This window comes from Schistocerca gregaria, chromosome 2 (assembly GCF_023897955.1).
Source record: "Schistocerca gregaria isolate iqSchGreg1 chromosome 2, iqSchGreg1.2, whole genome shotgun sequence".
Lineage (NCBI taxonomy): Eukaryota > Metazoa > Arthropoda > Insecta > Orthoptera > Acrididae > Schistocerca > Schistocerca gregaria.
The window spans coordinates 930334280-930360540 of record NC_064921.1 but is presented as its reverse complement, the minus strand read 5'-3'; the positions used below and the strand labels follow the sequence as shown (position 1 = coordinate 930360540).

General features: G+C 38.5%; 2 protein-coding genes across 6 annotated transcripts in view; one reads left to right on the top strand and one right to left on the bottom strand.

Annotated features, from left to right (window-relative positions):
- The window catches only part of LOC126335371 (CBY1-interacting BAR domain-containing protein 1), a 219290-nt gene extending 203294 nt beyond the window's left edge, over window positions 1–15996 (top strand). For 2 of the 3 annotated variants that reach the window (XM_049998578.1, XM_049998577.1), the window contains 2 exons: window positions 12006–12170; window positions 15847–15996. In XM_049998578.1, the coding sequence (XP_049854535.1) occupies window positions 12006–12170; window positions 15847–15951 (270 nt within the window). In that variant the 3' untranslated portion in view covers window positions 15952–15996. Of the gene's footprint in view, window positions 1–12005; window positions 12171–15846 lie in introns of those variants that run through there. The other variant, XM_049998579.1, reaches the window with a different exon arrangement.
- LOC126335369 (uncharacterized) overlaps window positions 1–26261 on the bottom strand; it is a 126624-nt gene that overhangs the window by 95439 nt on the left and 4924 nt on the right. For 2 of the 3 annotated variants that reach the window (XM_049998575.1, XM_049998574.1), the window contains exons 2-3: window positions 4894–5081; window positions 1354–1486 (exon numbers count right to left, since the gene is read on the bottom strand). In XM_049998575.1, coding sequence (XP_049854532.1) covers window positions 4936–5081 — 146 coding nt within the window. In that variant the 3' untranslated portion in view covers window positions 1354–1486; window positions 4894–4935. Of the gene's footprint in view, window positions 1–1353; window positions 1487–4893; window positions 5082–5463; window positions 5523–5612; window positions 5862–26261 lie in introns of those variants that run through there. The other variant, XM_049998576.1, reaches the window with a different exon arrangement.

Below are 26261 nucleotides of genomic sequence, written 5' to 3'. Positions count from 1 at the left end.
TGGTGGTCCAGATTGCTGTACACACCAGTATGTCTTAATACCCAGTAGCACGTGCTCTTGCATTGATGTATGCCTGTATTTGTTGTGGTATATTATCCACAACTTCATCAAGGCACTGTTGGTCCAGATTGTCCCACACTTCAGCATCGATTTGGCGTAGATCCCTCAGAGTGTTTGGTGGGTCACGTCATCCGTAAACACCCCTTTACAATCTATCCCAGGTATGTTCGATAGGGTTCACGCTCCAGAACATGCTGGCCACTCTAGTCGAGTGATGCCATGATCCTGAAGGAAGTCACTCAAAAGATGTGCTTGATGGGGGTGCGAATTTTTGCCCATGAATATAAATGCCTCGCCACTATGCTGTTAGTATGGTTGCACTATCAGTCGGAGGATGGCATTCACGTATCGTGCAGCCATTACGGCACATTCCATGACCATCAATGGGGTATGTCAGCCCCACATAATGCCACTCCAAAACAACAGGGAACCTCCACCTTCCTGCATTTGCTGGACAGTGTGTCTAAGGCATCCAGCCTGACCGCGTTGCTTCCAAATATGCCTCTGACAAGTGTCTGGTTGAAGGCATGTGCGACACTCATCAGTGAAGAGAACATGATGCCAATCCTGAGCGATCTATTTGGCATGTTGTTTGGCCCATCTGTACTGTGCTGCATGGTGTCATGGCTGCAAAGATGGACCTCTCCATGGATGTTAGGAATGAAGTTGCAAATCATGCAGCCTATTGCACACAATTTGAGTCATAACACGACGTCCTGTGGCTGCACGAAAACCATTGTTCAACATGGTGGCATTGCTGTCAGGGATCTCCCGAGCCCTAATCCGCTTGCAGTGGTAATCCACTGTATCTCCTCCATGTCCAAACAACATTGCTTTGGTTCATTTCAAGAGGCCTGGACACTTCCCTTGTTGAGAGGCCTTCTGACACAAAGTAACAATGTGGGTGTGTTTGTCCAGGCATGGTTGAACTACAGACAACATGAGCTGTGTACCTCCTTCCTGGTGGAATGACTGGAACTGATAGGCTGACGGACCCCCTCTGTCTAATAGGCGCTGCTCATGCATGGTTGTTTACATCTTTGGGCAGGTTTAGTGACATCTCTGAACAGTAAAAGAGACTGTGTCTGTGATGCCATATCCAAAGTCAACGTCTGTCTTCAGGAGTTCTGGGAAATGGGGTGATGCAAAACTTTTTTTAAAATGTTTTTATGTTTATAACCTCTGGTGCTTCTGTCATCAGTCTGCTTTTAAAGTAACTAATTTATAAAAAATCTTATTATTATATATGCTTACAAGTATGACAGTATTATGGAAAGGATAGTTGCTACTTACTGTAGAGTGGAGATCCTGATAAGCAGAAAAAGACTGTCAGCAAGAAAGCTTTCAGCCAAAAAGGTCTTCATAAGAATTAGACCAAAAAAAAATTGACATGTTCCACATCCACGGGGATCTCCTCAGTACGGATCTATGGAACGAAAAAATAATCTAATCTAAATAATCTAAATGCATATGCAACTCACACACACATGAACACAGTCTCTCGCTACCGAGGCCAAATACATATTTTCTCATGCATGTATGCATGTATGTATTTGGTTTAGAAGAAAATTACTGTCTAAGGAAATTGTAAAACTACTTTTCCTTTTGTCATTGACACTGTAGAGTCTTGCACCATGGAAAGCAAGAGAGAGGACGTTATGGCCAGTATCCTCTTCTGCAACATAACTCCACACATGTATTAACAGGGTTCTTTATTTACCAGAAGACAAAGCTATTTATCTTCAAGCTAGTCCATGTGTTGTGTGTACAATCTCTTCTGTGATAGTCCACGTTAGCCTCACTGCTGGTGAAGTACAAGTTCCACTATAAACACCATATTCTCATAGCCGGTAATGTAAACTGACAGACGCCAACTAGAATACTGACTGAGCTAGAAATGCAACTGACTCTGATCTGCAACTGAGCTGACTGCCTGTGACTGACTCTGTGGGTCTGCAACTGACTGGGCCCTCTGGTCAACGGCGGCAATAGCAGTGCATTGCCTTCAAATCTGTCTTTGACCTATCTCCATGAAAAGAACAAGATTGTGTGGTGCAAAGTGATACTTGTGAACCATTGGTGGTGGTGGATGCTGCAGTGAGTATTGTAAGTGTAGCAGTGTTCAATGGCGGCGGCCATGCAGAAGTTCCTTTGGTGATGGTCCATCTCATGTGTGAGAATGGTAGGGAGCAAGAAAGAGTTGCAATGCCTGTTCTCATATGTGGAGGGTGCGAAGCTTGGCCATTTCTTGCTTGAAAGAGCCTACAAAGCTTTCTGCTTCTCTGTTGGACTAGGGGTGAAACGGACACCAGTTAGATGATGAATTTTGTTCATAAAACTGTTCAAAATCGCGTGAAGTGAACTGTGGTCCATTGTCCAACACAAGTACTTCTGGCAAACCTTCTACGCAAAATATGGAGGACAACACATTAATGGTGCTATGTGATGTGGTAGAGTTCATAGGCACCACAAATGGAAACTTGTTAAAAGAGTCTACCACTATGGGCCAACGAGAGTACCAAAATGGTCCTGTAAAGTTTATGTGCACTCTTTGCCATGGCAATTGAGTCTTAGACCAACCTGAGAATGTCTGTGGTGGAATGGATTGGTTTTCCTTTCATGCGCAACTCTGTGACATCATCTGTTCAGTATGGGCTTCCATGCCCTGCCAAGTATGGTGCTGGCACGCCAACTGTTTAGTACAAGTAATTCCCCAACGTCTTTGATGGAGCAATCGCAATACATCCTTTTAAAACACATTGGGAATAAGCACACGCAATTGTCCATTGTCATTTTGAACTAGAATTACACCTTGTTGAATGTAAGGTTATGCCAATGAGCAAAGTATCAGCACAAAACTGAGTTCTGGATACTGTTCAATGAATAATGCTAAGACATTCAAATGTAGTGCAACAAAATCTTGAGATCTGGGTCTGCTTCGATGGCCTGTGCTATTTTTCTGTAGTGCAAGGGAAAACATTCCAGCAATACGTCAATCATGTGCACCAATTCTGTGTGAAAGCACAGTGCCAATTCGATAGGAAGAAGCATCGACTTGCAAAACTACTGGCTTGGCAGGGTCAAAATGCACTAAACATCTGTCACTAAGAAAAGCTTTTTTGAGTTTCTTAAATGCGTCTTGACAATCTTTACTCCAGACAAAACATACATTTTGGGATGCAAGCAATGCAGTGGAGCCACAATCTGAGTGGCATTCGGTATGAGCCTAGTACTGACTGCAGTTCAGAAGCATTTTGAGGAACAGGCAGGTCATGGATTTCAATCAAATAGGATTGGAGGAGATGCACACCCTGAATGTTTATCACATGAACTAAGTACTGTAGTTCAGATTGAAAAAGGTCACATTTTTGAGGTAACACTTGAGTCCCACTTTTGACAACTCTCAATAAAAGAGTACACAAATTGGCAATGTGTTTCTCTGGCGTACAGTTTGAAATGACAATATTGTCAAGGTAGTTTGAACAAAATGGCACTTTTGCAGTCAGCTGTTCCAAGTAATGTTGAAAAATGGTGGGTGCAGAAGCACTGCCAAAGGGCAAACCCAAATATTTGAACAGTCCTAAGTGTGTATTTACATTAAACACTTTCTGTGATTCTTTATCCAATGGAATTTGCAAGTAGGCATCACACAAACCTATCTTAGAAAAGTAATGTCCTCCACCAAACTTGTCCATGAGTTCCTCAGGGTGAGTTAACAGATAAGTGTCAACTTTTGACTGCAGACTTGAAGTCAACACAAATGCAAATGATACCACAAGGCTTAGACAACAAAATGAGAGGACTTGCCCATTCATTATCTTGAATGGGAGCAATTACACCATTATCTTGCAATTCTTTCAATTCACTGGTTACTTTGTCTCTTAAAGCAATTGGAACAGGGCAGGTCTGGAAAAAAGTAGGTGGCACATTGTCTTTCAGTGTAATATGCACTACAAAGTTATTTGGTTTTCCCATTCCTTTTAAAAATAGTTCAGGAAATTCTTCAAGCAAGCTAGCAACACTGTATTTCATGCAAATGTAGAGATTGACAGTACATTCTCGTGGATGTTAATGGCAAACAGATCAAAGGCATCTAAACCAAAAACATTCTCAATGTCTCTGGATTTCAACACAGTAAAGTTCAGCGTCCTAGGTTTTATTTTTTTTTTTTTTTTTTGGCATTTTTGTGCTGTTACTATCAAACTGCTTGAACATGGCCTCGTTTTCCACACATGTAACAGGTTGTGTTACATAATGAGCAGTCCTGTCTTCTATGCTTAGGAAAACATAGACTTCACAAAATTCACAGGCTTCTTTACATGTCTACATAGCTGTTGTTGTTGTGGCTGCTTGGGGTGGTCATGAGCAAGGGGCAACTCAACCTTACAAATTGGGGCCTGGTCAAACTTAACAGCCACTATGGCACCCAAATCATGTTGCTCTAAGATTTGCAACACTTGAGAAAGTGATGGATCAGAGTACTGTATGATCTGTTCCCATATTATGCTATCAGGGGCACTGAATGTTATTGCATCCCTAATCATTAAACCACTGTAAAAGTTGGTCAACTACACTTAAATTTACACTTCCTAGTCATGCCCATGAACTCTGTATACCACTGACAGTACATCTGTTCCAGCTTTTGCTGCAAGCAAAAGAACTGAAACCCGACTGCTGCAACATGGACTTGCTAGTCATAATATTGAGTTAATGTAGCGTTTTCTTGGTCATATCTGTGTTTGTCAGGAGATGCGGTTAGAAATAGTTTTTGTGTCAACCTGAACACTGGGGACCCTGCAATAACCGAAAGATAGAATTGTAGCTTTACAGTACCTTGAACACGATGGACTTGATAATGTGGTCAGAACTGTGTCATTAAATTGCCAGAACATTGGTATGTTGGTCAGTGGCACTTGTTGGGCTGGTCAGTCGGTTGGTTGTTGTTGTGTGGCTGATGCAGCTTGTGCAGCCAGAAGTTGTTGTACTGTCATCAGTAAGGCAGCAATTTTTTTGTTCTGAAACTGAAATTCTTGTTTTACATACATCACATTGGCCATCTGCAGCTAAGGTGCATGAACAGGGGGTGGTGGGGGCAGGGTAGCCATGGTTTACACAATTACGTTATAGCAAAGAAACAAGCAAAGCCTCGGAAAAGAGAAATGTGATTAGTTCTGTGGCTCCCCTCCTAGGGTATTTGCAAGAGCACAACAAGAAATTATCAAAATGAGAAGCCCTGCAAGCTAAAACACAAGACAGGCTAGCAAAGTCTTCTTCTGCACTGAATTATTCTCGTTGCTACTTTCGTGTCGTCATTCTGCAACACAACTTCACACATGTATTAACAGGGTTACTTATTTACCAGAAGAGAAAGCTACTTATCTTTAACCTAGTCGATGTGTTGTGGTAAAGGCTCTTCCATATTAGTCCACGTTAGCCTCACTGCTGGTGAAGCACAAGTCCCACTATAAACATTACACTCTTGTAGCCGGGAATGTAAACTGACAGACGCCAACTAGAATAGTGACTGAGCTAGAGCTGCCACTGACCCTGACCTGCAACTGAGCTGACTGTCTGTGACTGACTCTGTGGTTCTGCAACTGACTGGGCCCTCTGGTCCACAGCAGCGATCTAAATATTGGCAGTTGAGAGGGAGTTGGCAGCACATTGCTTCCAAGTCTGCCTTTGATCTCACTCCTGGTAGACACCCTTGCTGCAGTACCGATTATTGATCTTTTTGCAACCTCTTTGCTGACCAGTGTGATGGTGACAGCTTATTCCAGCACACTTCTAAAATGGAAACACTGAAAGATAAGAAGGTTAGAGTTTAATGCCTCATCAATCAACAGGACATTAGAGATGGAGAACAAGTTCATTTGAAGCCTGTAGAAGGAAATCAACCATGTGGTGTTCATGTAACCATCCGGTGTTCAAGTAACCATCATGGCATGCATCTTAAGTTATAAAGAAACTATACAGAACATAACTGTGGCTACCAGATAGGAATACGAATCCCAGTGCAATCTGAATATGATCTCAGTGTATTAACTACAGCGCCAAATTAGTAACAATGAGAAATATGAGCTATATGGTAGAGGACTCAGTGAAAACCCTAGTAAAAATTTCACTTGGTTTCTGCAGACTCGAATTAGTTGGAAATTTGTTTACCAATTTTATAAAGCAGTCCCGGTAAAATTAGTCATACAGTCACCATACTACATGCCATAGTATACAGATTTAATAAGTGATAACATTTTATATATTAACTAAATTCTCCATTGGTTCTTGGTAGGATATGGAAATAACAACAACAAAATGGAACTTTACTGAAAAAAGGTTTCTGAGTAAATAAGAAATAGTTGCAGGACATCAGAAAAGTACTTTGTTTTTCATTGTTGTATAAATGTTTTTGTAAGTAGGAATATATCCAAGTCTTTGTTAAAATAACTAGAGTTGAATGCAGTTATAGGGAAAAAAGGGCACATGCTTGTGTGCTCATTAGCATTTGCTTGTATGTGCACTTACACAAGAAAAAAAGAGTGAAAGTTCTAGGAATTTTCTGATCTGCTAGATGTCACAGAGCAGTCACTGTGGATGAGTGATTGCTTTCCCTCATTGTTGCTTCCATCCTGCAATTTCAATTATTGTAACAATTGTAGACTGCATATTCAATGTGAAATGACATTTGAATCGTTAGCCTAAATATAATTATTGGTGCAGTCTTTCAGGGATCCAAACAATAAACATAATATTACACTTTTCCTAATGAATGCTTCTTCAGTACTATGAGATTTGTTTTACATTTAATTTTTGTGATCATTTTTATTTTATTTTTAGAAAGAAGTATTGAACTTGAAATATATGTAGTAAAAATTTCATCTTCTCTGAATGAGCCCCTTAGTAAGGGTACATAGCTATTGAGTGTTATTTCTATTATGCTAAGGAGCAAATTTTCAACTGTCAAGCTGTGTGTTACATATGTTGAAACTAGGAAATGAAATTACCCATGTTACAATTCAGGCATAAGAGTCGCAGATTTTGACAATTGCCTTTTAGAGCATAGCTTGTGATTGCATTTTTGTTGGCAGTGTAGACTCTGCTGTGACCATTTATATCTTTGAATGGTTAATAGTTGTCACAGCAACTTAAAGTTGGCATTTGGTATAGCTTAAAGGTCATGAAAATGATATGTGAATTAATTTAAGACAAGGTTTGAATCAGAGATCATCACACAAATATAAACTTAGTGAGAGAAATATTAACCATGGATCTTGCCATTGGTGGGGAGGCTTGCGTGCCTCAGCGATACAGATAGCCGTACCGTAGGCGCAACCACAACGGAGGGGTATCTGTTGAGAGGCCAGACAAACGTGTGGTTCCTGAAGAGGGGCAGCAGCCTTTTCAATAGTTGCAGGGGCAACAGTCTGGATGATTGACTAATCTGGCCTTGTAACAATAACCAAAACGGCCTTGCTGTGCTGGTACTGTGAACGGCTGAAAGCAAGGGGAAACTACAGCCGTAATTTTTCCCGAGGGCATGCAGCTTTACTGTATGATTAAATGATGATGGCATCCTCTTGAGTAAAATACTCCGGAGGTAACCATTCGGATCTCCGGGCGGGGACTACTCAAGAGGATTCCGTTATCAGGAGAAAGAAAACTGGCGTTCTACGGATCAGAGCGTGGAATGTCAGATCACTTAATCGGGCAGGTAGGTTGGAAAATTTAAAAAGCGAAATGGATAGGTTGAAGTTAGATATAGTGTGAATTAGTGAAGTTCGGTGGCAGGAGGAACAAGACTTATGGTCAGGTGAATACAGGGTTATAAACACAAAATCAAATAGGGGTAATGCAGGAGTAGGTTTAATAATGAATAGGAAAATAGGAATACAGGTAAGCTACTGCAAACAGCATAGTGAACGCATTATTGTGGCCAAGATAGATACGAAGCCCACACCTAATACAGTAGTACAAGTTTATATGCCAATTAGCTCTGCAGATGACGAAGAAATTGAAGAAATGTATGATCAAATAAAAGAAATTATTCAAATAGTGAAGGGTGACGAAAATTTAATAGTCATGGGTGACTGGAATTCGGTAGTAGGAAAAAGGAGAGAAGGAAACATAGTAGGTGAATATGGACTGGGGCAAAGAAATGAAAGAGGTAGCCGCCTGGTAGAATTTTGCACCAAGCACAACTTAATCATAGCTAACACTTGGTTCAAGAATCATAAAAGAAGGCTGTATACATGGAAGCAGCCTGAAGATACTGACAGGTTTCAGATAGATTATATAATGGTAAGACAGAGATTTAGGAACTAGGTTTTAAATTGTAAGACATTTCCAGGGGCAGATGTGGACTCTGACCACAATCTATTGATATGAACTGTAGATTAAAACTGAAGAAACTGCAAAAAGGTGGGAATTTGGGGAGATGGGACCTGGATAAACTGAAAGAACCAGAGGTTGTACAGAGTTTCAGGGAGAGCATGAGGGAGCAATTGACAGAAATGGGGGAAAGAAATACGATGGAAGAAGAATGGGTAGCTCTGAGGGATGAAGTAGTGAAGGCAGCAGAGGATCAAGTAGGTAAAAAGACGAGGGCTAGTAGAAATCTTTGGGTAACAGATGAAATACTGAATTTAATTGATGAAAGGAGAAAATATAAAAATGCAGTAAATGAAGCAGGCAAAAAGGAATACAGACGTCTCAAATATGAGATTGACAGGAAGTGCAAAATGGCTAAGCAGGGATGGCTAGAGGACAAATGTAAGGATGTAGAGGCTTATCTCACTAGGGGTAAGATAGATACTGCCTACAGGAAAATTAAAGAGACCTTTGGAGATAAAAGAACCACTTGTATGAATATCAAGAGCTCAGATGGAAACCCAGTTCTAACCAAAGAAGGGAAAGCAGAAAGGTGGAAGGAGTATATAGAGAGTCTATACAAGGGCGATGTACTTGAGGATAATATTATGGAAATGGAAGAGGATGTAGATGAAGATGAAATGGGAGATACAATACTGCGTGAAGAGTTTGACAGAGCACTGAAAGACCTGAGTCGAAACAAGGCCCCCAGAGTAGACAACATTACATTGGAACTACTAACGGCCTTGGGAGAGCCAGTCATGACTAAACTCTACCATCTGGTGAGCAAGATGTATGAGACAGGCGAAATACCCTCAGACTTCAAGAAGAATATAATAATTCCAATCCCAAAGAAAGCAGGTGTTGACAGATGTGAAAATTACCGAACTATCAGTTTAATAAGTCACTGCTGCAAAATACTAACGCAAATTCTTTACAGACGAATGGAAAAACTTATAGAAGCCGACCTCAGGGAAGATCAGTTTGGATTCCGTAGAAATGTTGGAACACGTGAGGCAGTACTGTCCCTATGGCTTACCTTAGAAGCTAGATTAATGAAGGGCAAACCTACGTTTCTAGCATTTGTAGACTTAGAGAAAGCTTTTGACAATGCTGATTGGAATACTCTCTTTCAAATTCTGAAGGTAGCAGGGGTAAAATACAGGGAGCGAAAGGCTATTTAAAATGTGGACAGAAAACAGATGGCAGTTATAAGAGTCGAGGCATATGAAAGGGAAGCAGTGGTTGGGAAGGGAGTAAGACAGGGTTATAGCCTCTCACCGATGTTATTCAATCTGTATATTGAGCAAGCAGTAAAGGAAACAAAAGAAAAATTTGGAGTAGGTATTAAAATCCATGGAGAAGAAATAAAAATGTTGAGGTTCGCCTATGACATCGTAATTCTGTCAGAGACAGCAAAGGACTTGGAAGAGCAGTTGAACGGAATGGATAGTGTCTTGAAAGGAGGATATAAGATGAACATCAACAAAAGCAAAACAAGGATAATGGAATGTAGTCGAGTGAAGTCGGTTGATGCTGAGGGAATTAGATTAGGAAATGAGACACTTAAAGTAGTAAAGGAGTTTTGCTATTTGGGGAGCAAAATAACTGATGATGGTCAAAGTAGAGAGGATATAAAATGTAGACTGGCAATGGCAAGGAAAGCGTTTCTGAAGAAGAGAAATTTGTTAACATCGAGTATAGATTTAAGTGTCAGGAAGTCATTTCTGAAAGTATTTGTATGGAGTGTAGCCATGTATGGAAGTGAAACATGGACGATAAATAGTTTGGACAAGAAGAGAATAGAAGCTTTCGAAATGTGTTGCTACAGAAGAAAGCTGAAGATTAGATGGGTAGATCACATAACTAATGAGGAAGTATTGAATAGTATTGGGGAGAAGAGAAGTTTGTGGCACGACTTGACCAGAAGAAGGGATCGGTTGGTAGGACATGTTCTGAGGCATCAAGGTATCACAAATTTAGCATTGGAGGGCAGCGTGGAGGGTAAAAATCGTAGAGGGAGACCAAGAGATGACTACACTAAGCAGATTCAGAAGGATGTAGGTTGCAGTAGGTACTGGCAGATGAAGAAGCTTGCACAAAATAGAGTAGCATGGAGAGCTGCATCAAACCAGTCTCAGGACTGAAGACCACAACAACAACAACGAGATAAATATGGGTTGAGATGGAGAAAAATAATCAGCTGTTAGATTTGAGGAATGCATTTTAGGTTCTGCGATCCTCATTTCAAAACACGACTTCTGCCCACTTTAGTGTTGATGAAAATGCATTTTTGGCCACCACAGTATTGTGTTAAATAAATAATTTGCACTCTATCCTGCTCAGTCACTAGAAGGTAAATAAGTAAATGCAAGTATTTATTAATAAAAGGTATTATATTTTGAATAGTAGTAAAAATAACGGTCACACTGTAAAAAACTGATATCATTATATACAGTATGGTTAACTGCAAAAAATAAAAAGCAAATATTGCCTTGTCAGATTAATTTAATTTTTTTAACCTTCTTTATTTTAGAAAAGATTTTCCAAAACAATATTATCAGTTAGAATACAAAAATTGCTTACTTTTTGGCTGTATGTGTCTTTAAGACAAACATAAATACCACTGGAAGTGCAAACTCCTGACAAAGCCGTAGGTTTCGTTAAATACAATCCAGTCCTTTGAATGTCTGATATTGTGCTTTGGTAATGGTCATAGCAAATACTGCTTTTATTGGACACTGCTTCTCATCATTTGTGCACAGTACACAATTATCGCTCAAAGAAATTAAACAACTGGTACCACATTTGTGTGTAATAGTAACATAAGATCGTCATAGATCCCACTGTCTAAACCCCTTACATCAACAGGTGCGGCCAAAATTGCGTGATACACTAGTTTGCGTATCTAATCTAGACAACTGCAACAGCTGACATTCATGATAGTTAAACAGACTGTCAATAGGTGACACCTTCTACATTGTTTTTATCAACATGTTTTCAAAGTAAAGTTTTTAATGAGAGCAGCAACTTTAAACTATTTGCATGCTTTTGTCATTAATGGTGAACAAAGTCTTGAAAATGATGTCTCAGTCACTAATTTAAAAACAAACCTGTTTAGAAATAATATATATTACTGATAATGTATCATACAGAGCAGTTTAGCAGTTTGCCATTGTTGTGTCTTCTTTGAGGTGTTTGTTGGTGTAAAAATCAATTTTGTTAAATAACCTATATATTGGCTCACTCTGTGTTATTATATGGTACGTCATGCAAACTATTTTTGGAACAGGTAACTACTGAACTGCAGTTCCAATGTTCAAGATGGAGTGGTGGATAAGCATGTATATAATCCAGTATATTTTATAAGCATTGAACATTTCATCTCTATACTTTAGTCACTGAAGCACCGTATATGAGTAACTACTTATTTTAGAATAAGAGTATTTTTGTTTGTTACACTTCTGCACACTTGTAAATGAAACTGTCTACAGAAAATTATTAATTTGCATTGTGTTGCTGTCAAAATGTTTGTATGTAATTATGTTCTAAGGTAACAGTTTTGTCTCTCATGCTTTCAGGACTTTCGCAATGCACTTCAGATTCCTGATTCAGTAGCACGACTGGAAACAGTGAAAAGAATGTCCTTTAAAAATTCTTCATTTTCTTTGTCAAATCTGTTTGCTACACCTCATTCAACACATGGAGGACTTCAGTCAGGTGGATCATCTGCAAGGGAATCTTCTGTAAGTTTATTATTCATTTATTTACAGGGTTGGCAAAATAAAACTGACCCAGAAAATATTTACTAAAAGATTACATAGTACTGACTTCTGTTAATGAAACTCATACAAGTTGCTGGAAATCGCCATCATTGATGTCGATGTAGTGCTGTGCTTGATTTTATCAAACTGTGGGATACATGTAGTAGCTTTGCCTATGGGTAGAAGCAGCAGCACTTTGAACGTTCTACTGTAACTCCTCCATTGTATGAGGATTATTTGAGTACACTTAACCATTCAGTTTGCCCCACAGGTAAAAATCAAAGGGAGAGAGATCAAGCAATCAAGGAGACCAGAAGATCACACTGTCTCTGCTGATTGTCCTCTCCTGACCAAACACCTCATGCTGTCATGACAAGGTCATCAAGACAGTGTGTGCACTTGCTCCATCTTGTTGAAAATATCCATACAGTTGTTCTTCTGTGAGTTGGTTCACTTATGGATTAAACAGTTCGTGCACATACCAGTTAGCATTCACAGTTTTTGGGCCAGTTTTATGTTGTCCATCCTGTATATCGTTTCTCAGAACAAAGAATTGACAACTTTTCATCAGCCCAATCTGAATATTACTTTTTAGGTATAACACTGATCCTGAGAACTCATAGGAGAGTGCATGTAGAATTTGAAATGCATTGAAAAGTTGACCCAATTTTATCCATATCTTACAATTAATATCTTTCACCAAAAGTATATTGATTGATAGATTGATTGATTTTTATTGTTGTAGAGACCTCAGAGATCATCTGAGGCATTATAAAAGTCAATATTACACAGTATAAATGTTACACAAATAATTACAAAAACAAGAAAAATATTACACAATATAAATATTACACAAATAATTATGGTACCTTCACACAAATACAAAACAGAGAAACTTCCGGTGCAAATTGATATTGCATAGTAAATGTATCCAGTTACACACTTGCTCATATATAGAAGCATATAAAAACTGATCACAAAGTGTAGTCATACCATATTCTTTGCCTCCCTTAAAAATTCATCTGTTTCATAAATGCTGAAAAAAAAAGAGATCCCTGATATTTTGGGGTACGGCATTAAAAAATTTTATGGACTTGTATAAGAAGCACTTTTGTGTTTTTTTATAGTTACATCGGAAAGAAACTAGGTTCTGCTTGTTTCTTGTGTTATAATTATGTCACATGTCATACTGTTAATAACTCGGATAGTTTTCCTTAATATGCATTACACACTGTAGTACAAATATTGATGGCAGGGTCATAATCTGTAATTTTTTAAAGCTTGGCCTACTGTGAGCTCTGGGTGCCAAGCTACATATCAGCCTTATTGCCTTCTTTTGTAGTTTGAAGACATTAGCTGCCTTGCTTTGATGTCCCCACAGTATTGGGGAGGGATTGGGAGCAGGGGTTGTGTAGGAATGCATGAGGGTGACAGAATACTACTGTGGGAGGGGTGGGAAAGATAGTGGGTAGGTCATTCTTCACTACAGGGTATCTCAAGAGATGTCGAAACCCTGACAGAGAATGTGATTCAGTTGCTCCAGTTCTGGGTGCTATTGAAGGGGAATGCTCCTCTGTGGCTGGATGGTGGGATTTTGGGAAGTGGGGGGAGGGGGTGACTGGAGAGATAAGGCATCGGAGATCTGTTCCTATACAAGTTTGGGAGGGTAATTATGGTCTGTGAAGGCCTCAGTGAGACCCTTGCTAAATTTTGAGAGGACTGTTCATCACTAGATTTGCAATGGCCATGAGTGTCTAGGCTGCATGGAATGGACTGCTTGGTATGGAATTGACACAGCTGTTGAAGTTAATTAATTGCTGGAGGTTGGTAGGTTTGATATGGATGCAGGTACTGATGTAGCCATCTTTGAGGTGGAGATCAACATCGAGGAGTGTGGCTTGTTGGGTTGAGGAGAACCAGGTGAAGCAAATGGAGGAGAAGGTGTTGGGGTTCTGGAGGAATGTGGATAGAGTGGTCTCACCCAAGATCCAGATCGTGGGTATGTCATCACTGATTCTAAACAAGGCGAGGAGTTTGGGATTCAGGGTGATTAGAAAGGATTCCTCCAGATTGCCTATGAGTAGCTTACCGGTACACACTGCCATACCCTGGATTTAGTTACAGGTGATGCCTTGAAAAGAGAAGTAATTGTTAGTGAGGATATAGTTGTTCTTAGTGACCAGGAAGAAGGTAGTAAGTTTGGAATCTGTCGGGGGCTGGGAAAGGTAGCGTTCAATAGTTGCAAAGCCATGGGCATTAGAGATGTTATTGTAAAGGGAGGTGGCATCAGTAGTGTCGAGCAGGGCACCATGTGGTAAAAGAACAAGAATTGTGGAGAGTCAGTGGAGGAAATGGTTGGTACCTTTTATATATGAGAGTATGTTCTCCATCTAACCTCCTGATTGCACCTAGCTGCCCTACACTCTTAACACTTCATCCCTGTGTAAGTGTGTGTGTGTGTGTGTGTGTGTGTGTGTGTGTGTGTGTTTTTGTTGTGCCTATTTGCGACTCAAGATCTCTGCTATATGGTGTGCAGAAATCTATCTGCTTCATGATATTGTCAATATGATTCAAAATATCAACAGAAATATGTTTAGGTAGTAGGTGAAAGTTTCTCTCTTAACACACTTCTTGACCAGATGATATAATGACTGACATGTGTTGTCCACAACATCTAATTAATATATGCATGAAAAGTGCAAATATGTTTAATGTAGGTGAATTTATACCGTAAACACATCAATCAAAGTGTTCTGTAATTTACCAAGTAATTTTCGTATCCAGTTATAGTCTTCATTGTGTCACATTTTATCACCTGGCAGATATCAGAGACTATATTCAAAGACGTTCTAAATTTTCTGATATTTACTAAATTAGTAAACAAATACTTTCAACAGTGGGAGTAGCAACAACACTTAACTGTTTGTTAATACACATGCTGTGGCCACTGTATTATGAAATAATCCAAATATTGCCGTGGAGTTCATTCAGTGGCAGAATAAGCACTGACCTCTCCATATGTTCTAACATACTAACAATAATTAGTCTTGCACCCTGTACCAAATTTATTTCATTTTTGTCATATGCGGCCTTTTCCTAGACCTAGCACTCAGTTTGGATGAAAAATGATCATCATTATTTATTTAGAATGTATTGGAAACAAATATTATAGGAATTTTAAAAAATAAAATAAAAATATGAGATCAGTTTTAACTGGAGAGAAGTGTCAAATTGAGTTTATTTTACATAAAACTTTAAATGGTATTTCAGCTGCTCAACAAGTTTCAGGACTCATTCCACTTTGACTTAGTGATATTTGACTGTTTGCATAACATCACAATAAGCTACCCACTGCTGTTTTGCTATTTTTGCTCTTTCTATGAGTAAAGTCCTTGAAGTATTTTGTATTGAAGCAGATTATGTGGTAGGATGCAAAACCTTTCTCCATAACTTATTATTATTCTTCTTCTTCCCTGTAGCAGGTGATGAAATGTTATATGGGAAACTATGCCCAAGACTGTGGGTTAAAACCCAAAACCACGTGATGCCAAGATAGTGAATACTGGTTATGACATCCTGCATTATGTGAAATTTTCACTGTTATTAAAATACATTGCCTGAATCATCAATTCCTAAATAACTTTTTTATTGTTTGTAGGGAAGTTTGAAGGAACTGTCTCAAGTAGAAGATTTTGCAACTGGTGATTCATCATCAGTAGCATCGGAAGAATATGAGAAATATTCAAGAAATAGGTCTAAGTAATCTGTTATATTTCTTGAAAAATAAATACATTGAATTTCTCACTGAGTACAATTATTTGATTTCTTTACACTGACAGAGTGACACCTCCCTATAATGCTGTAGAGAAGTTACTGAGTATATCTCCATCTGTATGTTGTTTCTTTCTTGATCTAACAGAGTGCCTAATTCTATTTTTTAGATCACAATGCAACAGTTGCCATAGGAATGCTCTGCAGTATTTTCCCATGCTGGCCTCCACATTGGTAAGAAGCTTCTGTGCTAGTGCATTCCATTCCTAAACCAGCACAGATGACAACTGCTGGATGGTTGTTGTGGATGCGGACATGCTGCAATAATATCTCCCCAGTGCATCTTACACATGCGATATAGGATTTAAGTCGAGAACATACCATCATATTGTGAGAGGTGGAAACACATAATACACCCAGGAACTTTGTCAGACATGATCATTTTGGTGGTCCTGGTGTTATGTTATTGTGACATTCTACTCTTTCCTCATACACAACTTTTCAGGGTTGCATTCAGCCGTAATTCCATTTGTATGGATGACATTGAGCAACCACATTGAACAGCACAGGTGGAAGAGCTCTTGGAACAAGAGGATATTTGGCAAATGAACTGGTCTGTCTGTTACCCCAACTTAAATCTCACTGAGCATGTGTTGATGCATTGGGACAGGTATTGCAGCAGGTCAACATGCACCAATAGTGCAACAGTTCTCAACCACGCTGGTGGATGAATGAAATGCTGTACTACAAGAACTGCTTATCGCCCTTGTGTCCAGTACAGAAAAATGTTGTAGAGTAACCATTGTCATCCAGCTGATCACACATCCTAATAAGAACCACATCTCATCTCACCTTTTGTAACATCCAGGAGATGACCATAAATGGCAGTGACATCAGTGTAATTATTGTCAGTGAATAAAAGTGTGATATCTGTTGGTCACATTGCATATCTTTTCAGTTACCTTCTGTACCAGAGTGTAGCACTTCTTTCTAAGTATGGTCCAAGTTTCATCAAGCTGCATTACTTGACAATGACACATCATGCAATAGTATCACAAGGAATTAAAAATATAACAAACTCCGTAGATATAACCAACAAAACAACTTTCTTCACAGGTGTTGCAGATAACATGATAAAATAAGCACATGTTGTAAGTCAATGTACATTAGCACTGTCACACAAGATGATGTAGCAAAGCAATAAAAGGATTAAAAAATTCCAACTCTGTAGGAATTGATAGAGTCCCTGCAACAATCTTAAAGAAGAGTGTTCTAAACATAGTGGAAATACTTCTACATATAGGTGCCTGTTGACTTCAAGCATACACTTTCCTTAATGCACTGAAAGCAACTAAAGTAATTCCAATTTATAAAGAGTAAGGGAGAAATAATGAAATCACCATTTCCTCTTGCATCTAAAAATATTAGAAAAAATTGTGTATGACATACTTGTGGACTTTGTAAACAAAAACAAAATTCTGTTTAATGAACAATTTGGATTCAGAAATAAGAGGTCAATGATAATTGCAGTTTATGAGAGTGTCAATTGCATACTAAGCCTATAGGAGAGTATTTATTGGCCAGTGAAAGGCATTTAACATGGTTAAATGCAAGATACTGCTGTCAGAATTTGAAAAGTATGGTATTTGAGGTCGGTCCAATGTTAACCTTAAAGTTATTTCTGAACACTTGTCAGAGTGTAATCTAATTAAATATGGTTCCTTTTGCACATTAACAATCGAAGCTTAAATGGAGATTGATGGTGTGTACAAAAATAAGGTAAGCAGTTACAAAGCAACAAAAGGCCATTTTTGTATGTGAAAGTACCTTATATGTAATAACCTGAATCTTCATAAATTCTTTGAATCCAGGTTCATATGTCAGCTGGTGCAGGAGATTCTTTTTCACTGATAATAGAGCTAAGTTTGTAAACCATTCTTGAGTTTGTGAACTATGTACATAGTTGTTTATTGTTTAGGATCGAAAAGCTTCTCTCAACTGAGCCACTGGTTGCAGAAATAGTCAAAATAAGCCCACAGTGCTACACAATTCTTCAGTACACTGTTTGGAGTTCATGTGACTTAATAAATCTCAACAACTACCAGCAATTTTATTGTGCGTTTCTCCTGAAATATGCATAACCACTAGCTCTGATCTTAAAAAGGAAAAATAAAAAGAAGGTCCATTGCAGTCTTTTAGTAATTGTAATGCAAATTCTAGGAAACATTATTTATATTGAGAAAAATGTACATTTGTAAGTTCTAAACATAACAGAAAGTGCAAATTAGTGAACCTGTCTTGTAACTGTCTCATCAGTGTGTCCAAAGTTCATTGCAGATTATTCTGAAATTTGTTTCCAAATTGACTCCAGCATCATACCTAGGATGTTCAGTTAGTGGTTCATCCCTATGTTGGCCATGAATAACTCTTTTTCCATATTTTTTCAAATCTGTCATGTCTGGTTTACAACATTTCTTTGAATTCATTAATTTAAGTTTCAAAGTAGCCAAAAAGAAAAAGAAAAACTCTCCAGGACCAGATGGGATCCCTACTGAAGCAAATGTGACGTATAAGGTACTTGTTTGTGTGAAATGTATGAGTCTCTCTTACAAGGAAGGGTCTCTGTACCATAGTAGAATGCTGATGATGTGATTATTAGTAATAGGTAAGACTAGGATCCGATGACATCTAAATCCTTCAGACCAATTTGCCTTCTGAATGTTTCCACTAAGGTATTTGAAAAACTATTTGGTGAAAATTTACAAGATCATGAAATGCTACATGGGATAAGTCCCTGCCAGTGCAGGTTTAGAAGAGGCAACTCAACAGGATTTGCAGTTATAATGTAATCTTGCAAGCAACAGACACCTATTCTAAGAATGCTCTACCAATGATGACAGATGTTACTGACACTTTCGATAACCTATGGTGGCTGTCTTTCTTTGCTTGCCTTAGGGAGGAGTACCCAAAAGTGCTGCACAACTGCCAAGAGAACATCACTGCAGGAGACATGTATCTTTAATATGTCAAGGAAAGGAAATGACAAAGACCACTGTCCACAGGGATGAGTGTGTTGTTCAGTTTCGGGATGTAGAATTAGAGTCCATGCTACAGAAGTTACATTACAGATATAATGTAAATTGACTGGTAGCATTTGCATATGATGTGTTGTTTGTTGTAAGTGGTGACTCAAGTAGAAGTATAGAAGACAAATGTAATGCAGCAATCGATGAACTTGAAGTATGGTGTCTGATTGTCACTAGCAGGTACCTCACAATGCAACATACCTACTGCTGAAAGGGAATCCAGCAAGTAATTCTAAAATAAAATTAAACAATGTGTTGTTTCAAAGTAGTGAATGAACATGATATCTAGAAGTATTCCTGGATGAACGTTATAATAGGATATGTGACGATTTTGTGGAAATTTTCTTAAGTGATTAATTACATCACCTTATGCTCCTAACATGCTTTTTTCCCTCTTGCATTTTGGTATTCTTTTATAAAAATGGAAATGAAATCTAAATAATTTGAAAGCACACTAAAATGTTCCATTTGAGTTATGTGACACCTATGATGTCACTGGCTAGCTTGCTGCTCCTGTTGTCATAATGCTAATTCACAGTGATGTCATGTTTTGTAATTTATGTTTTGGAAACTGGGTTACAAACAATTTGTATTACCATACTGTACAGATACATTTATAAAAACTCAAGAAAAGTTGTTTTTGAGTGTTCCAGACAAAGAGAAGATGCATAAAATGTGGTTGCACTGTACCGGAAAATCACATCGACACACAATTTTAGTAACTTAGTTAAAAATTTGTTGCACTGTGAAATTATCATTAACTTACTTCCAAGATATGCTCTCCCACTGTTACAATGAAGGACAGCATAATTTAATGAAATTAAACTTCTAGTGAAAATTGTCATTTTACCCACCTACACCTCAGTTATTTGGTAGCTCAGTTGTTGATAGACCGTCAAATTTTATAAGATTGTTCTGTAGACCGCTAGTCTGAATCTAAGCTGAAGGATCCTTTTAAATCATTTTTAAAACAACTCGACAGTCATCTGGCATGAAAAAACAAATCACAACTACAAAATTTCACCACATCAGTCAGAAACAGAACATTATTGTGTTTCACTCGCTGTTCACATGCACTTACATTTGCAATCACTGTTCACACACATCACGTTCAAAAAGATATTTTCTACTCAACATGACCACACAATTTTTACTTTATTAGAAACAATGTTTTTATCTTTGTACTGTCCAGCTAAGATCCTTATTGTTTAAACTTTTGCTGTTTCATCATCTTACATACAGATGAAGGTAAGTCTGCTTCAGACGCTAACATGAGTTTACACTCACAAACAGTACACCCCTTATGTTTGTGTCACCTGCATGTTGTACAAGCTTTATGTCTCTCCATATAACCTCATTGTCCTGCACATTGTTGTACTGTGGGCGTATCGTGATATCGTCACTGCTAGCAATGCTTTCCAAAAAAGTGATTTGTTTCTTCGTGAGTAAATACATTTATCCTCTGTTGTCCATTTCTCAGGCTGAGACTGATGTGAATCAATATATAATAAGTTCCACAATCAAAACAGCTGCTACAATTCCTTCTTGCTAATTCTATTTTTGTATTTTGTGTAAAACTTTTAAAAAAACATATGACCTCATACTTTGCAGTCAGTTGTGCTATCCACTGCATCACTTGTTCCATGCTAAACAAACTATCACTGCTAAATGTCATCTAAAGAGCAAATTACCACCAAGTTTTACCATAAATAATTTTATTATGCTTTGGATCATAGCTCATGACTGACAGTCGACAATCTATTTGTAATATACAGACCCATTTGCAAAAGTTCTACAATTCCTTACTTTTGAGCGAGTTTAATGATGTTGCAGGAAATAGGGAAAATAATGTCTGTTGTTGCACATACTGCCACTCTGAATGGGTCGAGCATAAGCGCATCAACTTTTGCAAGGCTGCCGCCATTGGTGTTCTCAAAATTACTTTCTGTTGTTGCTTAAAAGTTGTAATTGCATTTTCAATTGCTAAAGAGCTAAACTTTTTGCAGAAAAAGTACATAAAATCTTCGTAACTTCATCTAACACTCCTATAACAAGCTTCATCTTACTCCTGGTCTGTGGTGTCACCAGAGTGTCAGCCAATAACAGAGCATTTTCAATCATGTGACCAAATCTTAATATTTAATGATTTTTAAGCTTTGATTACATAAAAATTACAGATATTTTGTGAGACTTTTCGAAAATGCTATTTAAATGTTATAAATCAGAATAACAACAGTCTGAACCATATTTTTAACATAAGGAGATAGCTGATAGTGCACATCATGTATAGGAGACTGGTAGAAAAGGTACAAATGAGATCAACCAAACTGTAATCATCACCAGTAGTCAATTTAGACTCTCTTGGGAATAAATAAATAAATAAATAAATAAATAATCAGAATGTATCGCCAATATCTATTAGGAGCAGTCATAGTATGTGATGAAACTGTTTGGATTCAGAGATTGCAGCTCGTGAAACCAGCTTTGTTAGTCAAAAAAGAGTTCAATGAGGAGTGCTACTAAGATTAAAACAAGAGGGGAAATAAAAATATCCCAGTTTGCTTTGTCACAGAGCCTCCATTGGTGTCAAACTCCCTTCCTCCAGAAGAGCATGAAGTGGTCATGAATAGCCAGTAAGCAGTGAAACATGGCTCATGGATAAAATGCCTGGACTAAAAGCAAAAGGTTATTCAATTATCTGATCTTAAACTGAGTACTATCATGACTATGAATGGTGCAATGACAGGCACAACTCAATGCATTAAGGCTGTCATTCAATGTAGCAGAATACAAGACAGATTAACAACTTAGTCTCACTAAATGAGCCCATTCAGGCCTTAGTTTTTGACAAAATCCAGGTCAACAGTCTTCATGATTGTGCACTCTACTACTTTTAATTGGAGAGCTGACACATGATTGGAGCAATTGCTTATCGACCAGGACAGCTTGGATTCAAATGCCTGCACTTATGTTTTTTTCAAGTGTTTTTTATGATGGTAAATAAAAGTATTAAAAACTAAAGATTAATTTTACTTTGGGCAATAATTAATAATTATATAGGGAAGAATAATACAATACGTGGCTATACACAATCATATCTTTTTGTGTTATCTTTCAGACTATATTATCATTAACTAATTACTATAGATGCATTTTCATAAATGTTGCGTGTATCGATCTTGACGCAACCCCTCTGCCATGAGAAGAGAATGATCTCTGGGCTGTGCAGAGGGAGAGTAGTGTGATCTCAGTCTTACTTCAAGGCAGTTTGCATATATTGATATTGGTTAATAAAGCTTCGAAGATATATCTGTCACATTTGTTATTTATGATAGTCATAAATATCATCCTGTACTATGATCTACACACATTGGTGACATCACCTCAGTCGTGAAATGTACAGTTTTTGGAGTTGTTGCCATTTTTCACCATGACAATGTGTCTGCCACACAACACCCTGACCAGCACACAATTTCTAGACTGCAGTGACGAAAGTACTACAGTGCACAATGTGAACCTCAATGTACAAAAAAAAAAATGTTGAAAACTGAGTGTGCTAACGTTTCAAGACTCATCCCTACTGACATCATCAAACCTCAGTACATCAACTCTCAATCCATTCTCACACCCTGAGTACAGCTCCACTATTAATATTGTCAAGGGTGTACTATGATTCCAGAGTGGTTGTAGGAACATTTTCACATCATTTGTACTTTCTGCGTTGTGTATGCAATATGAACATTTGCATACTGCCCTGCAACAACCATTCATGTGGCACAAACAATTGCTAGCCATGTTGCCTCACACTATGGACATGCTTTTAGATTTGGAGGGGATAGTGCCTTCGTAGGCAATGTTTTCATTCAAAACCTAGTGCAACATACGTATGACACAAATTGCATGCCTCCTGCATATTCCTTGTAATGAAATACAAACACCCAGTCATTTACTGTTTCACCACAACCAACAGGGCTTCATGCACAATCAGTAGCTACCTTGCCTGCTCAAGAGACAATGCTTGAAATTCGGCCTTTGCTTCATGTCCAAAGCTTATTACTCACCTCAAATTGTCACCTTTTGATGTTGCCAACCCCTCCTTGTGGTTCGTGATGACTGACAATATTTTTAAGGCAACAGGACTCGTCGATGACAGTGCTAGATACGTCAGCTTACTCTACCATCTAGAAGGTGAAGTAGAAGTCATCAGTGATGTCATACTGTTACCATCTCAAACAAAGAAGTATGATGCAGTGAAGTTCAGACTCCAGCAATGCCTCTCGTGTACCCCTGAACATATATGTGGTATCTCTGATGTGAAGTGACAGTTCTTTGACAATGCTCTTTGGTTTTGTCTTCTTGTCTTTAAGTTCCAGCACTATGCTTGACAGCCATCTTTCTGTGTTCACTGTATTAAGTGGCGAAATAAATGTCGTCTTGATCCTAAAAATATGCTGACACAATTAAACTGGAGTGCACTTGTAAGAGTTACACTCTATGTGTTGCATTTCATACTATTATTCCCTCCTCCACTTGTCTAGCACTTCACATTTCAAATTTTGGGAGTCTCCCTGTTGTCACCTCATTGCAGAGTACTTTGTGTTCAGGCACTATGTGGCAACAGTTAAGTGGGACACATGAGAAACAACATGAGCATGCAAATGTTTAAAAGCTGTACTGCATAGTATCTGCATAATGGCTCAAATTTTCTCATAATATTGATTGAAATGGTTGATATCTGGCTTATGTGCTTTTTTTTCCCCTCCTCATGAAAATATGAGATCGAGTTGATGAAGTTTTCTTGTTAGGACACATCATTGCTCACAAAGTTATTAAGCCCACACAGAAATTGCTGAAGCCATCATCGCAATTCCTCACCACAAAAATTTAAAGGAGCTACAGTCCTTCTTGGGAAAAATAATGTATTACAGAAAATTTATCCTGGGTGTGGTGTTGATTGCACACCTGCTCAACAACCTGTGGAAGAAGGGAATATCCCTTGTATGGTCACAGGCATGTGAACAGGCATTCAAGCCATCGAAGCAGCATGTCTCACCACATCTTTTCCCAGGCAGACATTGAGTGGTGGCAGAGGATGCATCTGAACAGGACATGGGTAGTACAATCACAGACAGGCCTGAACATCTGATCACATTTGCATCGAAGACGCTCAGTGACCTGCAGATGAAGAGTCATAAATTGAAAGATGCCCTCATGATCATCTTTTTCTGAATAAATTCCATATATTCCTGTTTGTTGTTGTTGTCTTCAGTCCTGAGACTGGTTTGATGCAGTTCTCCATGCTACTCTATCTTGTGCAAGCTTCTTCATCTCCCAGTACTTACTGCAACCTACATCCTTCTGAATCTGCTTAATGTATTCATCTCTTGGTCTCCCTCTACGATTTTTACCCTCCACGCATCCGTGCAGTGCTAAATTTGTGATCCCTTGATGCCTCAGAACATGTTCTACCAACCGGTCCATTCTTCTTGTCAAGTTGTGCCACAAACTCCTCTTCTCCCCAATTCTATTCAATACCTCCTCATTAGTTATGTGATCTACCCATATAATATTCAGCATTCTTCTGTAGCACCACATTTCGAAAGCTTCTATTCTCTTCTTGTCCAAACTATTTATTGTCCATGTTTCACTTCCATACATGGCTACACTCCATACAAATACTTTCAGAAATTTCTGTTCTCTGTTTTCCTTGCCATTGCCAGTCTACATTTGATATCCTCTCTACTTCACCATCATCAGTTATTTTGCTCCCCAAATAGCAACTCTTCTTTACTACTTCAAGTGTCTCATTTCCTAATCTAATTCCCTCAGAATCACCAGACTTAATTCGACTACATTCCATTATCCTCGTTTTGCTTTTGTTGATGTTCATCTTATATCCTCCTTTCAAGATACTGTCCATCCCTTTCAACTGCTCTTCCAAGTCCTTTGCTGTCTGTGACAGAATTACAATGTCATAGGTGAACCTCAACGTTTTTATTTCTTCTCCATGGATTTTAATACCTACTCCAAATTTTTCTTTTGTTTCCTTTACTGCTTGCTCAATATACAGATTGAATAACATCGGGGACAGGCTACAACCCTGTCTCACTCCCTTCCCAACCACTGCTTCCCTTTCATGGCCCTCGACTCTTATAATTGCCATCTGGTTTCTGTACAAATTGAAAATAGCCTTTCGCTCCCTGTATTTTACCCCTGCTATCTTTAGAATTTGAATGACAGTATTCCAGTCATCATTGTCAAAAGCTTTCTCTAAATCTACAAATGCTAGAAATGTAGGTTTGCCTTTTCTTAATCTATTTTCTAAGATAAGTCGTAGGGTCAGTATCGCCTCACATGTTCCAACATTTCTTCGGAATCCAAACTGATCTTCACCGAGATCGGCTTCTACTAGTTTTTCCATTTGTCTGTAAAGAATTCGCATTAGTATTTTGCAGCTGTGACTTATTAAACTGATAGTTCGTTAATTTACACATCTGTCAACACCTGCTTTCTTTGGGATTGGAATTATTATATTCTTCTTGAAGTCTGAGGGTATTTCGTCCTGCCTCATACATCTTGCTCACCAGATGGTAGAGTTTTGTCATGACTGGCTCTCCCAAGGCCGTCAGTAGTTCCAATGGAATGTTGTCTACTCCTGGGGCCTTGTTTCGACTCAGGTCTTTCAGTGCACTGTCAAACTCTTCACGCAGTATCGTATCTCCCATTTCATCTTCATCTACATCCTCTTCCATTTCCATAATATTGTCCTCAAGTACTCCGCCCTTGTATAGACCCTCTATATGCTCCTTCCACCTTTCAGCTTTCCCCTCTTTCTTAAAACTGGGTTTCCATCTGAGCTCTTGATATTCATACAAGTGGCTCTCTTTTCTCCAAAGGTCACTTTAATTTTCCTGTAGGCATTATCTATCTTACCCCTAGTGAGATAAGCCTCTACATCCTTACATTTGTCCTCTAGCCATCCCTGCTTAGCCATTTTGCACTTCCTGTCAATCTCATTTTTGAGACATTTGTATTCCTTTTTGCCTGCTTCATTTATTGCATTTTTATATTTTCTCCTTTCATCAAGTAAATTCAATATATCTTCTGTTACCCAAGGTATTCTACAAGCCCTCGTCTTTTTACCTACTTGATCCTCTGCTGCCTTCACTACTTCATCCCTCAGAGCCACCCATTCGTCTTCTACTGTATTTCTTTC